At 41.8% G+C, this 16109-nt stretch overlaps 1 protein-coding gene across 2 annotated transcripts in view; it reads right to left on the reverse strand.

The window, feature by feature from the left end:
• Positions 1–16109, reverse strand: part of BBS9 (Bardet-Biedl syndrome 9) — a 1052120-nt gene that overhangs the window by 226902 nt on the left and 809109 nt on the right. For both annotated transcript variants that reach the window (XM_029589776.1, XM_029589777.1), the window contains one exon: positions 1775–1997. In XM_029589776.1, the coding sequence (XP_029445636.1) occupies positions 1775–1997 (223 nt within the window). The remainder of the gene's footprint in view (positions 1–1774; positions 1998–16109) is intronic.

Consider the following 16109-nt stretch of genomic DNA (forward strand, 5'->3'; position numbering starts at 1 on the left):
TGCACATATATCGAACATCAGATCCCATTTATTGCGTGATGAGGCCATAACATGACTTGATTAATGACTCTATAAGTTTGTACCTAAGGCAATGGAGGGTAAATTGACTTGCCCAAAGTCACAAGGAGCAGTAGTGGGATTTGAGCCCTGGTTCCCCTGGTTCGCAGCCTGCTTGTGTGTTGAGGTCTTTAGGGGAAGCCTGCTTGGCTCTCCCTTCAGTATCAGAAACAAGGCTAGCTAGTACTAGATGCAAGGCTTTTTTTTTTTTTTTTAGGATAGCCCCACTGCTCTGGAATAGTTTGCCTAGAGAAATGCATCTTATGAATGACTATCTGTGCTGTAGGAAAAGCTTGAAGGCTTGGTTAATTGGGCTGTTTACTCATACTAGCGCTAATGTGGCATACCAGGATGTACTATTTACATGATATAATAATTTCTAAAATGTTTTACATTATATTAAGTAATGATTATATTTTACTGTATTTTTGTTTTATTGCAACTTTGCTTATATTATTACAAGCCGTTAAGCCCGTTAAAACGGGCTACATCCCTCTGTCTCTCACCTCCCCCTCATTCTCTCTCCCCTACCTCCCTCATTCTCTCTCCCCTACCTCCCTCCCACCCACTCACCCACTCCTCCCCAGCCTCCCTCTCCTCTCACTCAGTCCCTCCCTCCCACTCAGTCTCACTCACTCCCTCCCCCTCTCTCCCTCTCACTCACACTCAGTCCCACTCACTCTCCCTCAGTCCCACTCCCTCCCTCCCTCCCTGTCCCACTCACTCCCCCTCAGTCCCACTCACTCCCCCTCAGTCCCACTCCCTCCCTCCCTCTCCCTCAGTCCCGCTCACTCCCCCTCACTCAGTCCCTCCCCCTCACTCAATCCCTCCCTCTCACTCAGTCACTCCCTCCCACTCTCTCTCTTCGTCCCTCCCACTTAGTCCGTCCCTCCCTCCCTCTCTCTCTCTCCTCCCTCCCTCGCTACTGGCCGCTGCCGCTACCGCTGCCGCCGCCCGCTGCCGCTGCCCGCCACTGCCGCCCGCCGCTACCGCCTCCGCCGCCGCCCGCTACCGCCGCCGCCGCCCGCCCCCGCTGCCGCCGCCGCCCACCACCGCTGCCGCTACCGCCGCCGCTGCCGCCCGCTACCGCCCGCTACCGCTGCCCGCTGCCGCTGCTACCACCGCTGCCGCCATGTTTTTTGGGTTTTTTTGACGCTGCCTAAGACTGACGTGCTCGCCCGCACATGCGCAGTAGAGCTGCTCTCTACTGCGCATTTGTGGGCACGTCGGTCAAGCTTCATTTATCTAGTTAGATTTTATGCTGTTACTGCTTTGAGCAATTTGGAAGAATGAACTGTAAATAATTTTGGATTTGAAGGATGCTAATAAATGCCAAATTGTGATCATGTCTTTATCTGATATGAATACCTGTCTACCAGGAACTGGAAAGACAACAATTCTTTCCACGTAGGCAGTCAGATATAATGGCTTTGAATAACTACTGATCTGAGTCTGATTTGAACTGAAATAGTGAAGGACAATGAAAACCCATGCCAAACCCAGTGAGCCATGTAGTCATCTTGAGTAGACTGCTTTTTACAGTGCTTGACTCATTTGAATAAGAAAGTATAGTGTAATTGGTATTCAACAATTTTTGTGGCATAAAACTTGAAGGAATTCTGTGCCCTTCTCAGCAGGCTTCAAAAATATTATATAACAGCATACAGAGTACTCTGGAAAGCATAAAACTCAGTGAATACAATATATGAGTTCATACCTGGCAAGATAACAGGTTGCTGTTGGTTGATTTCAGCACTTAAAGAAAGACGGCCGCCTTTGGCCAGTCTGTCACATAGTAAGGTGATGTGTTTCTTCAGTCTTGTAGTATCTTTGGGCATGCTCAGCTGACTAGTAAGGTTGAGGGCCTGTTCTTTAGAACTCTTAGACAGGCATGTTCTTAACAAGTGAGATATTGCAGCATCCACACCTTCTTCCCAACCCTAGAGAGACAGAATGAATGAAAGAAAAAATATAATACTTCCATTTTTATTTTACATTGTAGAAACACCACTACTATCAGCATTCTAATTTTAAAATTAGAAATGAGCAAGAAAATTGCATTTTTGAACTGTGATTCTAGTTCTTCCCTAAATTTTATGTATTCACCCATTAGCAGAGTGTAGCTGATTGCCGTTCACTAAAATATGATCTGGGGAAATTGCAGTGAAATAACAAAATGTTTGATTCACCCATTTTGAGCTTTGAAATGAAGCTGAGGTGAATAGTTATTTTGACAAGTTGGTGAATAAAAATACTTGTTCAAAGCTGGTGCAGAGGCTGCGCAGAAAGCTGAATACAGGCAAACAGAAAAAGAATGCACTTATAGAGCATGATTTTAAAAAGAATTTACATGCTTAAAATTGGATTTTATACTTTTATTGCATCAGTGGGCTTTTCAAAATTGCTAGAATATATGCCATTGAATTGTCCATTATCACTACCTATCCTGCATTCCCTTTTTTTATTTCTTTTTTTTTTTTTTTTAACTTTGATAGTTTTTGTTGCTTAACTAATGAATCAAATGTTGATCCCTCTTAAACCACTTCTTGTTCATACATAGCTTTTCACAACCAACATGATTTGCAAAAACATTTTTTTGAAAACCCAAAAAGATTTTGGAAAACCCAAAAATATTTGGAGGGAGAAAAGTGGTTTCATAAAGTTGTTTCAAGGTACCATCCAGGTTACCCTTAATATTTTTTAATCATAAACACCACCGTCCACCCTGAATACCTTTATTGCTTTCTCACATCAAAAAAACTTTTTATAAAATGTTGTGAAAAGTCCATGGTAGACCTGAATGTAAAACGTCCACCACTACACTTAACATCACTCGTGTTTGTTTCTTGTAATGCTTCTTGATAAGCCACACTTAACTTAAAACTGTGATCCTGAGAAATCGATGCAACTGAAGTGTCTTATACCCAACAAGGCCCAGTTTCGAATATCATCTTCTTCAGGGGAACCGCTTAACCTTTGCTCGTCTCAGTTCTATATCACTGTTGTTCAATCCGCTTTATACTTAAATTCAAAAAACGCTCGCAGCACGCTGCCTCTATTCAAAAAAATGGCAGATCAAAGTTTTCATTCACCGCGTCCTCATTTAAAGGGACTATATCATGTGACACCTCCTGTGCTCCAATGTCAAACAGCCAGCCCTTTAAACTGCTATTAAAGTCTCTTTAAAGTAATGAGAGCCAATCCATCTGTTCATTTAATCCTGCCGGTATTTCTGATCGCAATTTAAATATCAAGTATTGCTCCCTGTAATTCAACTGCCATTAGCAATGGTAACATGGAATAGACTTAGTTTTTGGGTAATTGCCAGGTTCTTATGGCCTGGATTGGCCACTGTTGGAAACAAGTTGCTGGGCTTGATGGACCCTTGGTCTGACCCAGTATGGCATTTTCTTATGTTCTTATGTAACAAAGAACTGATGTTGCAAAACAGCGTCTTGCTCACCAGATGCTCAATAACAGTCCACTGTAATTCATCAAAAGCGTGCCCATATTCCATGCAGTGACTCACCAATGGTGCTGTTACAACTTCATTGTTGGTTCTCGATCTATGCTCCATTAAACGAACTTTGATTTCCCTGCTCGTCCGACCCTCGTATACCTTAGGGCACCCGCATGTGATAATGTATATTATATTAGTCGTGGAACAGTCCTTCCAAGATTGGCGCTTCACTTCATACCCCGTATTAGCATCCACCCAGCTGGTACCCTCGATTGTGTTCTCACACACTGAGCAAGACCCGCATTTATGATGCCCACCTACTGTTTGTACTCGGCTGACAGTACTCAAACCACTAGCTCGGATCACTTTGTCACGAATATTAGAACCCCTACTAGTTGCAAACTGGGGTAGATCTTTAAATGCATCATGAAAGTTTAAGACATGCCAGTGCTTTTTCACTGCCGTGACAATCGCTGCAGTTGCAGTGCTTTGCTGTAGAACATATATTAACCGGTCTTGTTCATCACGGCTTTGATATTTCAAAAGTTGGGCCCTATCACTATACTTGGCTCTCTTGTAAGCCTGCCGAATAACTCTGGCAGGGTAACCCCATTCTTTAAATCTCTTCATTAGCAGGCTTGCCTGAACTTCAAATTCTTCTTTAGAAGAGCATATTCTTTTGATCCTAAAAAATTGCGACCCTTTCTTAAAGGCCCCAGAATGGAGGCTATGATATTTCAATAAGTTGTTCTTGTCTGTTATTTTCCTATTCACAGTAGTGGTAATTTGTGAATCTCGTACTTCCACTCTCACATCCAAATACACAATGTTAGAATCACTGCTTTGATAGATAAACTTCAAATTTTCATCCATTGCATTAATCCATACCGCAAATTCATCAAGGGCTGCTTGAGAATCCCTCCAGATGATGAAAATGTCGTCGATGTACAGGTACCAGACAACAAATTTAGACCACCATTCAGACGTATAAATGAATTTCTCCTCAAAATCTGCCACATAAACATTTGCCACGGACGGGGCATGGGATGAGCCCATTGAGATTCCATGATCTTGATGGTAATATTGATCTTTGAAACAAAAATAGTTGTTAAATATAACCAATTCAGTAAGGATGTTCAAAAACTCAGTCTTAATCCTCCCCGGACCTTGATGATGTTCCAACTCCTTACGGACAATATCCACAGCAGCTTGTTGCGGAATACATGTATCGAGAGAGACAATGTCCATGCTAACTAACAGTATAGGATTTTCTCCCAACTGGATGTCTGCCAATTTGTTTAAAATTTGAATTGTGTCCTTCAAATATGACTGTTTCAATTTCACTAAAGGCTGCAAAATGTTTTCCACAAATATTGCTGGCGGTTCAAGTACCGACCCTCTCAATGAAACAATTGGGCAGATCGGGGGGGTCCTCAGATCTTTATGTATCTTAGGCAGACCATATACGACCGGAACTCTAGGATATTCCACAATTAAAAAATGTTTTTCTCTATCAGTCAGACATTTAGCCACTCCAACAACGTCCTTCACTTGATCTCTCAAACTTGTTGTTGGATCGTCATGCACAATGCTGTATACTGTGGTATCACTTAAATATTCTAACATCACTGTTTCATATGTGGATCTGTTTTGCACAACGATCGCCCCGCCCCCCCCCTTGTCCGCAGGTTTAATCACAAGCTCCTCACAACAGGACAAAGATCGCAACGCCTCCCGTTGTACGACTGGTAAATTGCAAAACACTAAATGGGAGGGCTGTCCATGAATGGATACAGCAGAGTTGCTGATCTGTAACAGGAGTTCTCCCAGGACAGCAGGATGTTAGTCCTCACACGTGGGCGACATTATCAGATGTAACCCTGTCACGGAACACTTTTGACTCGCACACTGAGCATGTCCAGCATGGCACTAACCCTGCAGCTACCAGGGGGTCCCCCTTCAGTCTCATTTGTAACAAAAGTATGAGCGAAAAATAAAATAAGAAAACATAACAAACCCAACTCCGTGGGGTGGCAGGTGGGTTTCATGAGGACTAACATCCTGCTATCCTAGGAGAACACCTGTTACAGGTAAGCAACTCTGCTTTCTCCCAGGACAAGCAGGATGGTAGTCCTCACATGTGGGTGAATAACAAGCTTCAGGCTGCCTCATAAGACTCCGGCCAAGCAGCACCCAACATGTGCAACAGGCACAACTGGGGTGCTGTTGGCAACAATGAGGCAGCCTGAAATTCACAGCAGGTCGTGGTAGGACGAGTTGGGTTATCACACTGAGAATAAATGGTTAAGGACAGACAGGCAAAGATAGAATAGTGTCATTTGGCCTTGTGTATGTAATAGAGGGTTATGAAGGGTGGAGAGAACTCCACTGGCAGTCAGTAATGAACAGAAGAGTGTTACTGACTTTGCCATGGTCCTGGTGAAATATTCTAGAGCTATGTCATGACCAATTGCCATAGAAGAAGCTGAAGCTGAGGTACGGTTGTTATAAAGCAACTTACCAGGGGTTGAAACGGTACGAGGCGTCCCTTATACCTTTATGAAATGTGTGAAATGGCAGTGAAGTGAATCTGCATAGAGGAAGTCAGGAAACCAGAGTTCAAGAGGTGCTATTAATTGTACAATAAGTGTGATGTGGACAAGAAAGGGATCAAGCCCTTCTGTATACATCACCAGGTAAAGTCTTCCGTTTAGAGCGGTAAGAGGTCGATGTGAAAGACTTTCGTGAAGTTACAAGGACTTGAGAAAGACAGATGGAGAGTGGACTTACTAGTGTCCAAAGTATTCATCAGTATCATGTAACCTTTGGACTATTTACCTTCATGGGAATACTGCTGTGAGCAGTATGTGGGGGTTCGGTACAGCAGTCCTATGTTTCAGGGATGGCAAAGGTAGGCATGGTTGGTGTTCTTCAGTCCCTGTATTCGGAGCAGAAGAGCCCATTCTGTAGTGCAAGTTGGCAGAAGAATCGATGGTTAGTTGAAATCTGAGTCGGTGTTTCAGTGCAGTCACTGTGCGTGCTAGAAAATGGCGCACAGTATAATGGAGTATCGAATGGCTAACGCTTAAACTGTGCTGATATCTGGCAGAACCCAGAAAGCCCAGGCTGCTTTGTGTGTTCAGGCAGTAGAGCACTGCTTGGTGGTCAATGACAATGAAGAATGCTTTATTGAAGAGGCACCCCAGGAATGCATAAAAGAAGCACTAACTCGACTGAAACTTCAAGAAGTAGAACAGACAGATCAGTTCGAGTCATGTCAAATTCTTTTAGTTTGAAGGCCTGCAACCTGGGCATTCCAACACAAGGTGGAGATGTGGATGGTCTAGGTCATGCAAAGGGCTGATTGCAAGAAGGGTAGACCTGATCATAATTTGGCCTTGTGTGTCTATGAAGGAAGAGACAATGGAGTGGATTGGATAAGGGCCATAACAGCTGAGTAGCTTTATGTTACTGACTGCAAGTGCATTATGCCAGGCTTCTGGGTAGTTATGATGCCATGTCATCAGCCTTCGACTGTGGATAGCTGGAGAGGTTGGAAGGCGTAGATGCACAATTATGAGGGATAACTATGTGGCTACTGTGAAGTCTAGGTCAGCTGTCAGAAAGGAGAGGTGAGATGAGAAGACAGTGTCAAGTGGGATTTCTGGCAAGTGATGAGAAATCCCAGAGTGTACAGGAACCACATAATGGACTCGAGACAGTCAAGGCCTCATGTGTGGACTGACTGTTACAGGACAGTTGTCCAGATCCGAAAATTGTATACGACTATACGGAGTAATGTTGCAGCCACTACAGTCAATCTCTTCAGATTTTTATCTCAGCGGTTCTTTCAACCAATTCTGATGCTACAGATTAACTGATGCATTCATTTATGTACATTGGTATGAGATTGTGATATTGGATTCTGTTAGATTGCTATGTTTGAAAATGTTCCATGAGGCATCACAGGTTTTTACCAATTGTGAAAGCACCATAACTATATGACAGATGAAGCGGTGATAGTATGAATACTCATGTGATTTTCTTCACATATTCGAATAGTGAGGACTTATTTGAGCAATTGGTTCTTCAATCAAGTGCTGGATAGTGACATTAATCTTAGAAACCCACGAATGATGCATGATTATGAATTATATTTAACAGAGGGCAAAAGGTGAAGTTGATCCCCCTGAAGAAGCCAGACAGGCAAAACAGCAGGGCTCATTGTCTGAGTAGATTTGTCATCTTTCGACTATATTTGGAAATAAAGAATTTACAAATGGTATTTAAATCTGAAACTCAACAGGAGTGTGTTGTTTATATAGGAGCAATATTGAGTGATTCTTACATATTGGTGTGAGTGTTTAGTATGAATGGAAAAATGGTGGTTTGTGATCACTTCTATTTTTGTGATTTTAGATTAAAAATATTTTAATATACATGGTTGTTTATGTATGTATGCCGATCCCTCAAAAACAACTGAGTTCAATTTCCTGCCACACCTCTAATAGCACTTTCCATTAGCAGCTGATATTCTACCATGTGAAAAGATGGTTGAACATTTTTGCAGGACAAGTAATCTTGTTCCTCCTTGATCCATCAATAACTGCATATGGAAGTGAATTTTCAAAGACTTACAAATGTAAAAAGTAGCATAAACTCACATACATGCTATTTTATAAACCTCAAACATATGCAAGCGCTTTTACTTTCGTGTGGACATATACATGTGTAAAATGGGGCACACGGCCAACATTTATGTACTGAAGTTGCTATTTTAAGACACACTCGTAGATTTGCCAACTTACTTGCTTAATTTTACACCTGTTAATTATCTTGCGTATCAGTAATTTATTTATTTTATTTAAAAACTTTTCTATACCATCGTTTAGTAATGCACCATCACAACGGTTTACAAATAGGCACGTAAATAAGTTTGGTTTGGTTTATAAATTATCTAGAAGGTGCCAATAAGTTTTTCGGTTAAATGTTTATTGTGTACTATTGGCCAGGTGGGAGGTCTGGGTGAACTGGAGGGAGTTCAGGTTGAAAAACCAAGGAGGATCTCGATGACCTGGAGAAGGACTGGGCAAACTAATGGAGTAATTGATAAAACTATCATTTCACCTATGTGTGCCTGATTTAAAGTACATTGATTTACATGACCAAGACCCACTTTATTTTCACGTATAAAATACACGCACATATATTTTTAAAATAGGTAGGAATGCATTAAAGTACTCACTTTCAATACACTGCATACTTGTGTGTGTAAGCATACATATACGTAGATCTATGTGCAGCCATATAATCAAGTATATGCTGCCATGCACAGTTGTTTGAAAGTTATCTTCCCTATCCAGTAGTAATAACACATCTCAATGCTAGAACCAGATCTAAAACTTCAACTGTCTTATAACTGTAGATTCAAGACAGACTAGCAATGTCTCAATAATTTGCACACTTGGATGCATCTAAAGATAGCTTTTTAAGTTTTTAAATGCAAGAAATAAAAATGCTTACCCATACTTATTTATTCTCATTCCCTAAGGAATCCCTGAGGCAGGATTGCAAAATATAAAACAAATTTTGCCATACTGTTATCAATATAAAACAATGAAAAATTAAACAAGCCAAAAACACATAACTTAAAAAAAATTAATATATATATATATAATGCCATATCTGCATAGAAGTTAAACAGAATAACTAAAAACTTCAAATGCAAAAATTAAATTACAAGATACAACAAGATAAAGCAGACAAGTCATGCAACTAAAAAAACAAATCTACACAGCAGAAAAATGAAAACAATGATTAACTCAATCAAACTAATTGTACCTGGGAAATTTCTGACATAGTTGCTAGAAAACAACAGAACAGATATCCAGTGTCAATAAAAGCAACAATCTAAAGGCTATGGTAAAACAACATGCTTTAACCTGTTTTCAGAGATTTAAATAATCAGTAATGAAACCAAGGTCCTTAAGCATCAAGTTCCATAATTTAGGTCCAGCATAAAAGGCGGCTTTCTTACAAGTATCAGATAACTAGACCACCAACACTGAAGGGTACCAACAGAAAATGATTCTGAGATGAGTGCAAAGCTTGAGAAGGAGTATAGAGTATTAAACAATCCCTAAAGTACTGCAGATAATTACAATAGAGAGCTCTAAATATCAAAAAGACCATTTTAAACTAGCAGCTGGTAACCAGTGGGAGTTTTCCAGAACTGGTGTCATATGATCTGACAAATATAGCCCTAAAAGCTGACAGCAAGCATTATTCTGAATCCTTTGGAGTCTCTGAATTTGTTTTTGAGGTAGCCCCACAAAAAGGGAGTTGCTAGTCTTGATGAAATTAGTGCTTGGATTATTGTAACCCAATCCTTATTAGATAAGTATGATTGATATTAACAAATAATGCACAACTATTGAAACCAAGAAGAATCGGATCTATTCTTTGGGATCCTACCAGATACTTGTAACCTGGATTGGCCATTGTTGGAGACAGGATGCTGCACTTAAGAGACCCTTTCTGAGACATTATGGCATCTCTTATGTTTTTATGTAATTGAAAAAATGATGCCCTTACCATTAAAATATTATGAGTAGACAGGGAAAGTTCAGAATCAAGGGTCACTCCCTTTGTACTGGCCTTTGTACTCACTTTCAATACAGTATCTTCCAAAATTCATCTTGTGAAAGGTTTTTAACATTGGGTACTCAAAGAACTTGTGTTTTATTAGCATTAACCCACAATTTATTGGACTGCATCCATTGAGCAATAGATGACAATTCTGAATTGAAACTGTCTATGGTCTCTGAGCAATTTGGATCCAACTTCAAGTTATCAGCATAAAACACTTAAGTCCAGCTTACCTGATCAAATTCTCCAGAAGACAGACATAGATGATAAATAGTACTGGAGAGATAACAGGTCTTTGAGAACATCCTGTTTCAAGAACCAAGAATAAGAAGAGTCTCCAATCATTACCCTCTGAACTTTTTTTTACTGAGAAAGGAAAATAATTACTTCAATGATGTGCCCTTGACCTTGAACTGTTGTAACAGGATACCATGTTTCACAGTGTCAAAGTCCATAAAGAGATCTAATAGTACAACTGCACAATCAAAACTCTTATCCCACTTCTGCAAGCTCCTTGCCACCTTCTATAATACATCCATGATACGTATTAGCTAGCATATGGTCTTCTAAGCTAGGCAGCAGCTCTCAATAAGGATACTTATTAGTAGTCATGGAGGTAACCATACCATGTACAAACAAATCTGAAGGTCAATGACAGTTACTACTCACACTTCTCGCTCCTTCTCTAAAGCTTGCTCTTCAGAATCATCAACAAGCCTAGAATACAGGCTAGCAATGCCAAGACAGCAAAAACCATAAGCATCAGAACAGGGACCATGGCTCCACAAACTTTCAGCAGGACAGCATTAGTAATAAGCACTCAATAATAATAAAAGAAAAAGGTTTGCAGGCACAGTCAGCCTCTTCTCCAAACCTCCAAAATCAAAGTCCACTGGCAGGGCACTATCCTCTGGTCCCCCACTCTTACTCCATCTGTGGATTTAAAGGGGGCAGGAACGATTCCTAGTTGTTCCTGCCTCCACTGCTGTAGTTCCTCATAAGCTATGTGCTTATACTACTACCACAGCTTCTGCTTCCCCAGCATATCTCAGAAGCCATGTCAGCAGGAGACAAGTCCAGCTGTTGCATACACAATAATGTAAGCACTAATTTCATCAAGACTAGACTACCCTAACTCCCTACGTGTAGGGCTACCTCAAACTCCTATAAATTCAGAATAACACTGCCTGTCTATCTTTAGGTCTATGTTTGTCATGCAATAGCACACATTTACCTCAGGACCCCCCCCCCCCCAATCCAAGCTGCACTGGAAAGGGAGTTAGAATTGTGAGTAAAAATAAAGAACCTTTTTTTTTAATTCTGCCAGGACCCTTTCACTTTGGCTTTCCTGATGACGTCTGGAATTTCTTCTCACCAAGCATCCATAAAGAAAAAGCTCTGGAATTAGCAAAACTATGTGCGATTCAGCCAATGTGAACACACTGGGGGTGAAAGAACTGGGAGCTAGAGTCACAGACAAGGAGGCAGTGAGGGCCAATGTTCGTTAGCCAGCCTGAGGGGAGGCAAACACAGCAGCAGCAGAAATGTGTATGTGGGGGAAGTGAGAAAGAGTGGGAGTGTGCTAGGGGGGAGAATATTTGTGTGAAAGAGTGGGGAGTGAGAGGGGAGAGTAAGAATAAGAAGAAAAAGAGCAGGCAAGGGGGAAAGAAAGAATATGCGGGAGTGAGAAAGAACAATGAGAACACGAGTTGGGGGAGAACAAGAGAGGAAAAAGAGAGGAAAGCAAGAGTATGAGTGTGTGTAAGGTAGGGAGAGTGAGGAATGAGCAAGAATGGAAAAAAGAATGATGTGGAGATGAAGAAATAGAAGAAGTGTGAGGGAGTATAAAAAAAATAAGACTCCCTAAAACCAACTTAAAACATAGACTAGAGCCATCAGCCCCGGTTCATCTTAAGACGCAGATGCACAAAGGATTCTGGGTTCCGGGAGGATCCCCTCCTAACAGTATAGAGGATCAGGGCCCAGAAGGATTAGGAAGGCCCGGGGCAGCTCTTTTAAGCTGATGGCATGCATGTACAGAGTATGTATGAACTGTTTTGGAACTTTAAAGCGATGTGAGCTACTGTTTTGTTTTGCTGTTTTCTTTGAAACTCCTGTAAATAAACTTTTTGTTCCTGACCAGAACAGCAAAGTCTTGCTGTGTTTTTTTGGCTGTTCTAGACCCCATGCAGGCCCAATGCTAAAAGAAGGTACACGAGATGAGAGACAAAGGAATGGAAAGATATGAAAAAAGAAGATGAACAAGATGGGTAGGTAGGTGAGAACTGAACAATGTGAGAAGAGACTGTAATGAAGAGAAAAGAGATGGAATCTGAGAAGAGAATGAAGTAAAGAAAGCAAGCTTGGTTCTCTGGTAATAGGCTGGCAGCAGTGGTGAGAGGAGGCACTATGGTAGAAACAGCTCAAAGGGTTGGTGGGCTGGGAAGGAGCAGTACCCCTCTCCCCCACAGCTGCTCAGATGCAACAATTATGTGCCAACAGTAAAACACATCCATACATACCCCTGGTAAGAAAAAGGAGATAATCCTCTTGTACAGGTCCTTGGTGAGGCCTGATTTGGAGTACTGTGTTCAATTCTGGAGATTGTATCTCAAAAGAGAGGCAGGATGGAGGCAGTCCAGAGAAATCCTACAAAAATAGTGTGTGTGTGTGTGTGTGTGTGTGTGTGGGGGGGGTCTCCATCAAATGATTTATGAGGAGAGGTTGAAGGATTTAAATAAATATAACCTGGAGGAGAGGAGGTGCAGGGGAGATGTGATACAGACCTCCAGATACCTCAAAGGTTTTAATGATGCACCATAGAAAGAAATCAGTAGACCTGGGGATCACGAAATGAAACTCCAGGAAGGATGACTCAGAACCAACATCAGGAAATATTTCTTCATGGAGAGGGTGGTGAATGCCTGGAGTGCCCTTCCGGAGAAGGTGGTGAAGACAAAAACATTGAAAGAATTAAAAAGGGCATGGGATAAAGACTGTGGATCCCTACGGGCTAGAGGATGGAAATGAAGAAAAGAGTGCATGGGGTAACTTGCTGGTGCGGTAGTTACTACCCTTAACCAATAGGCCTGATACTTTTGATGCAACTCCAACATTCCTCTCTGCTTCAACGGCAGGGGGAAAAGAGGAAAAGGGGAATTGGATTCAGACAATCACTATACGGTCTGGGAAAACACATGGGCATGGGGGTAACTTGCTGATGTGGCTGGTACTACCCTTAACCAGTAAGCCTGATAACTTTGATGCAACTCCAACATTGCTCTCTGCTTCAACAAGAGATAAATAGGAATTGGACTCAAGACAACAATAAACAAGGGCCCTGACTTTTACAGTCTAAGAAACTGATAAGTATGGGGTTGACCTGTATGGCGCGGCGGGTGCTGCCGTGGGCTTCCTGGGCAGAATGGATGGACCGTTTGGTCTTTTTCTGCCATCATTTCTATATAAATTAGAGGGAACATTGCCCACTGCTGGTGTTATTTTGTTGTATGTTTGTGCCTGTTTTGGGTCAGCCAATGCCATTCAGAAAATAGCAGCAAGGGAGGCAGGAGTGACTGGGGATTTCTCCTATGCCATTTAAACCTACAGATAGGGTAAGAGAGAGGTGGTCTGTAGGAGAGTGCCTGCTGGAAGTTAATTGACCCCAGATCTGATTGGGCACTGTACTATTTTCTCCATGATTTCAAAAGATCCTCCATTTGGGGGATTTTAGATCACAATGAACCAAATCTTGCCTGAGAGTCAATACCCAGAGTTAACATTGCAATTTAATACTGGGATTTTCTTGCCCATCTCTTGTAAAAACAGATTTGTGTATTTGCATGCAAAACATATTTCTTGTTTTGATTAAACATGAAATAGTGTATTATGAAACACCAAGTTACTGTAAATCAGAAAAATACAGTGAAAGTGTGTTTAACCAATTTTGAAAAAAAACATTTACCAAAGCAGACAAAACACACAAAGAATACTAAACCACATTATATCTGCCATCTGCCAAAAGAGAAGAAAAGCCCAAAAAAGAAAACATCTTGCAGATGATGTCCAAAGCCAGGAGAAACCCTAACCCCTGATTTTTAGTCTATGCCAGTGAGAATTCTTTATCAACTATTTTTTTTCTTACAATATTTAGCTAAGATGTCGTAATGAGATACTTGTTCACTGAATCGCAATCTTTGTGTAGGTAACCTGCTAAACTTCAGCTAATGTAGAGAAAAAATAGAAAGAGTATTTGTTTTCATTCAGGATAGTAAAGCTGCCTGTGAGCACCTTAATAACAATAACATAAGGAATTTTGTATGTCCATCTGTGAATAATAAGGTGGTAAATTCCAAAAAGAGGCTCTGGTGACATAATAAGACTACAAGCATAAAGCTCAAATGGTGCGACAATGTCACCAGAAAACAAAGAGGCAATTTGGAATCATAAGCATGGTTTAAATAAGATTTCTACTTAATGTGAAATTGACAGTGTATGTGTGTGTGTGTAAATATATGTATAGACAAATACAATTGTCTCAAAATGCTGCAGCCTTTCCATTCATGGATATACCAAGGTTTTTACTTTATTTTTATTATAATTTCTGAATGATGTTACATAATGCACACAAGAGAGGCGGAGTAAAATGCACACACATATAGAGCAATGCAACGTAACTAATGCGTGGCAGACATCAATCACTGGTCAATATATCTTAGAGGTTTGTTACCTCATGAATGGTCGATCAGACCTTTTTCAGAGATCTAAAAACACATCTTGCTCTGTCAATAGGGTCGGCGTTTCTAAAAATCTTCCTTAAGCCTCCTTTGTTATTCAAAGAAAATTGCCGAACAAAGCTTTAGTCGGGATTAGTCACTTATCCAACCGTCATAATTATTTAAATAACTTTCCTTTAAACACTTTGTTTCAAAAAGTATTTACATAACTGTTCCTTCCTTGACGCTGTTACAAATCACACAAGTACAGTGAAGACCTCTCCCTACCATTTACAGTCATCCTTAAGGTTCATCTACATTTGAAGAGTATCCATTTTAAGATTTTCACAGTATCCGGTCCCCCTGATGCAGCCTTGATGCGAAACACGGCCGTGTCGGGGTCTCTGTATTTACATTATAAAGCATGACAATTTTTCAATGTATGCCACTGATGTGTCTCTACAATAAAAGTCCTTCCCACTGAGATATATTGACCAGTGATTGATGTCTGCCATGCATTAGTTATGTTGTGATGTTACATAATAACAGAAAGCAAATTGCAGCCATTAATATGAAAGTTAACAAGCTGCACAATTGTTGTGTCCCTGCTCGCAGACCCATCCCTCGAGCAGGCCCTTCACCTTACCTTGCTGCGACGCTGCCCTCCGCAGCAGAGGAGCTGCTGCTGCCCCTGCCTTGATTTTCGCGACCCTAGTGCCGCCACCGGGATGCCCTCTCAGTTATGGTAGGGGAAGCTGCTGCCACCATCTTCAGTCTTTGCGGCCTAGCCGCCGCCGCTGCCTTTTTGGGCAGGAGGAGCCACCTCATCGCGGCCTAGTACCACTATCAGGACGTCCTCTTCTGCGGCCCGGAAGCCGCCACCAGGGATCCTCTTCGCAGCCTGTGCCACCATCAGGATGCCTCTCTGCTCTTGCCACTGCTCCAGCGGCAGGGAGTCAACGCTGCTGACACCATCCTGAGGCCCAGAGGCCGCCCCGACGTCTCTGCCTGCTCCTTTCATCTTCGTGGCAGGGACGCTGCTGTCCTCTGTGATGCCTCACTCCCCGGGTCCTTCTCTAGGCGCGCGGCCACGCCTCTTCAACTAATTTAAAGGACCAGCGGCGGGAAAATCCCGCAGCCCCACAGGAAGCCGTCAGCATCCTGTTTCCTGCTTCAGCCCTATATAAGGGCTTAGTTCCTGTTCCTCGAGGCCTTTGTATCCAGAATCC

This window comes from Rhinatrema bivittatum, chromosome 2 (assembly GCF_901001135.1).
Source record: "Rhinatrema bivittatum chromosome 2, aRhiBiv1.1, whole genome shotgun sequence".
Lineage (NCBI taxonomy): Eukaryota > Metazoa > Chordata > Amphibia > Gymnophiona > Rhinatrematidae > Rhinatrema > Rhinatrema bivittatum.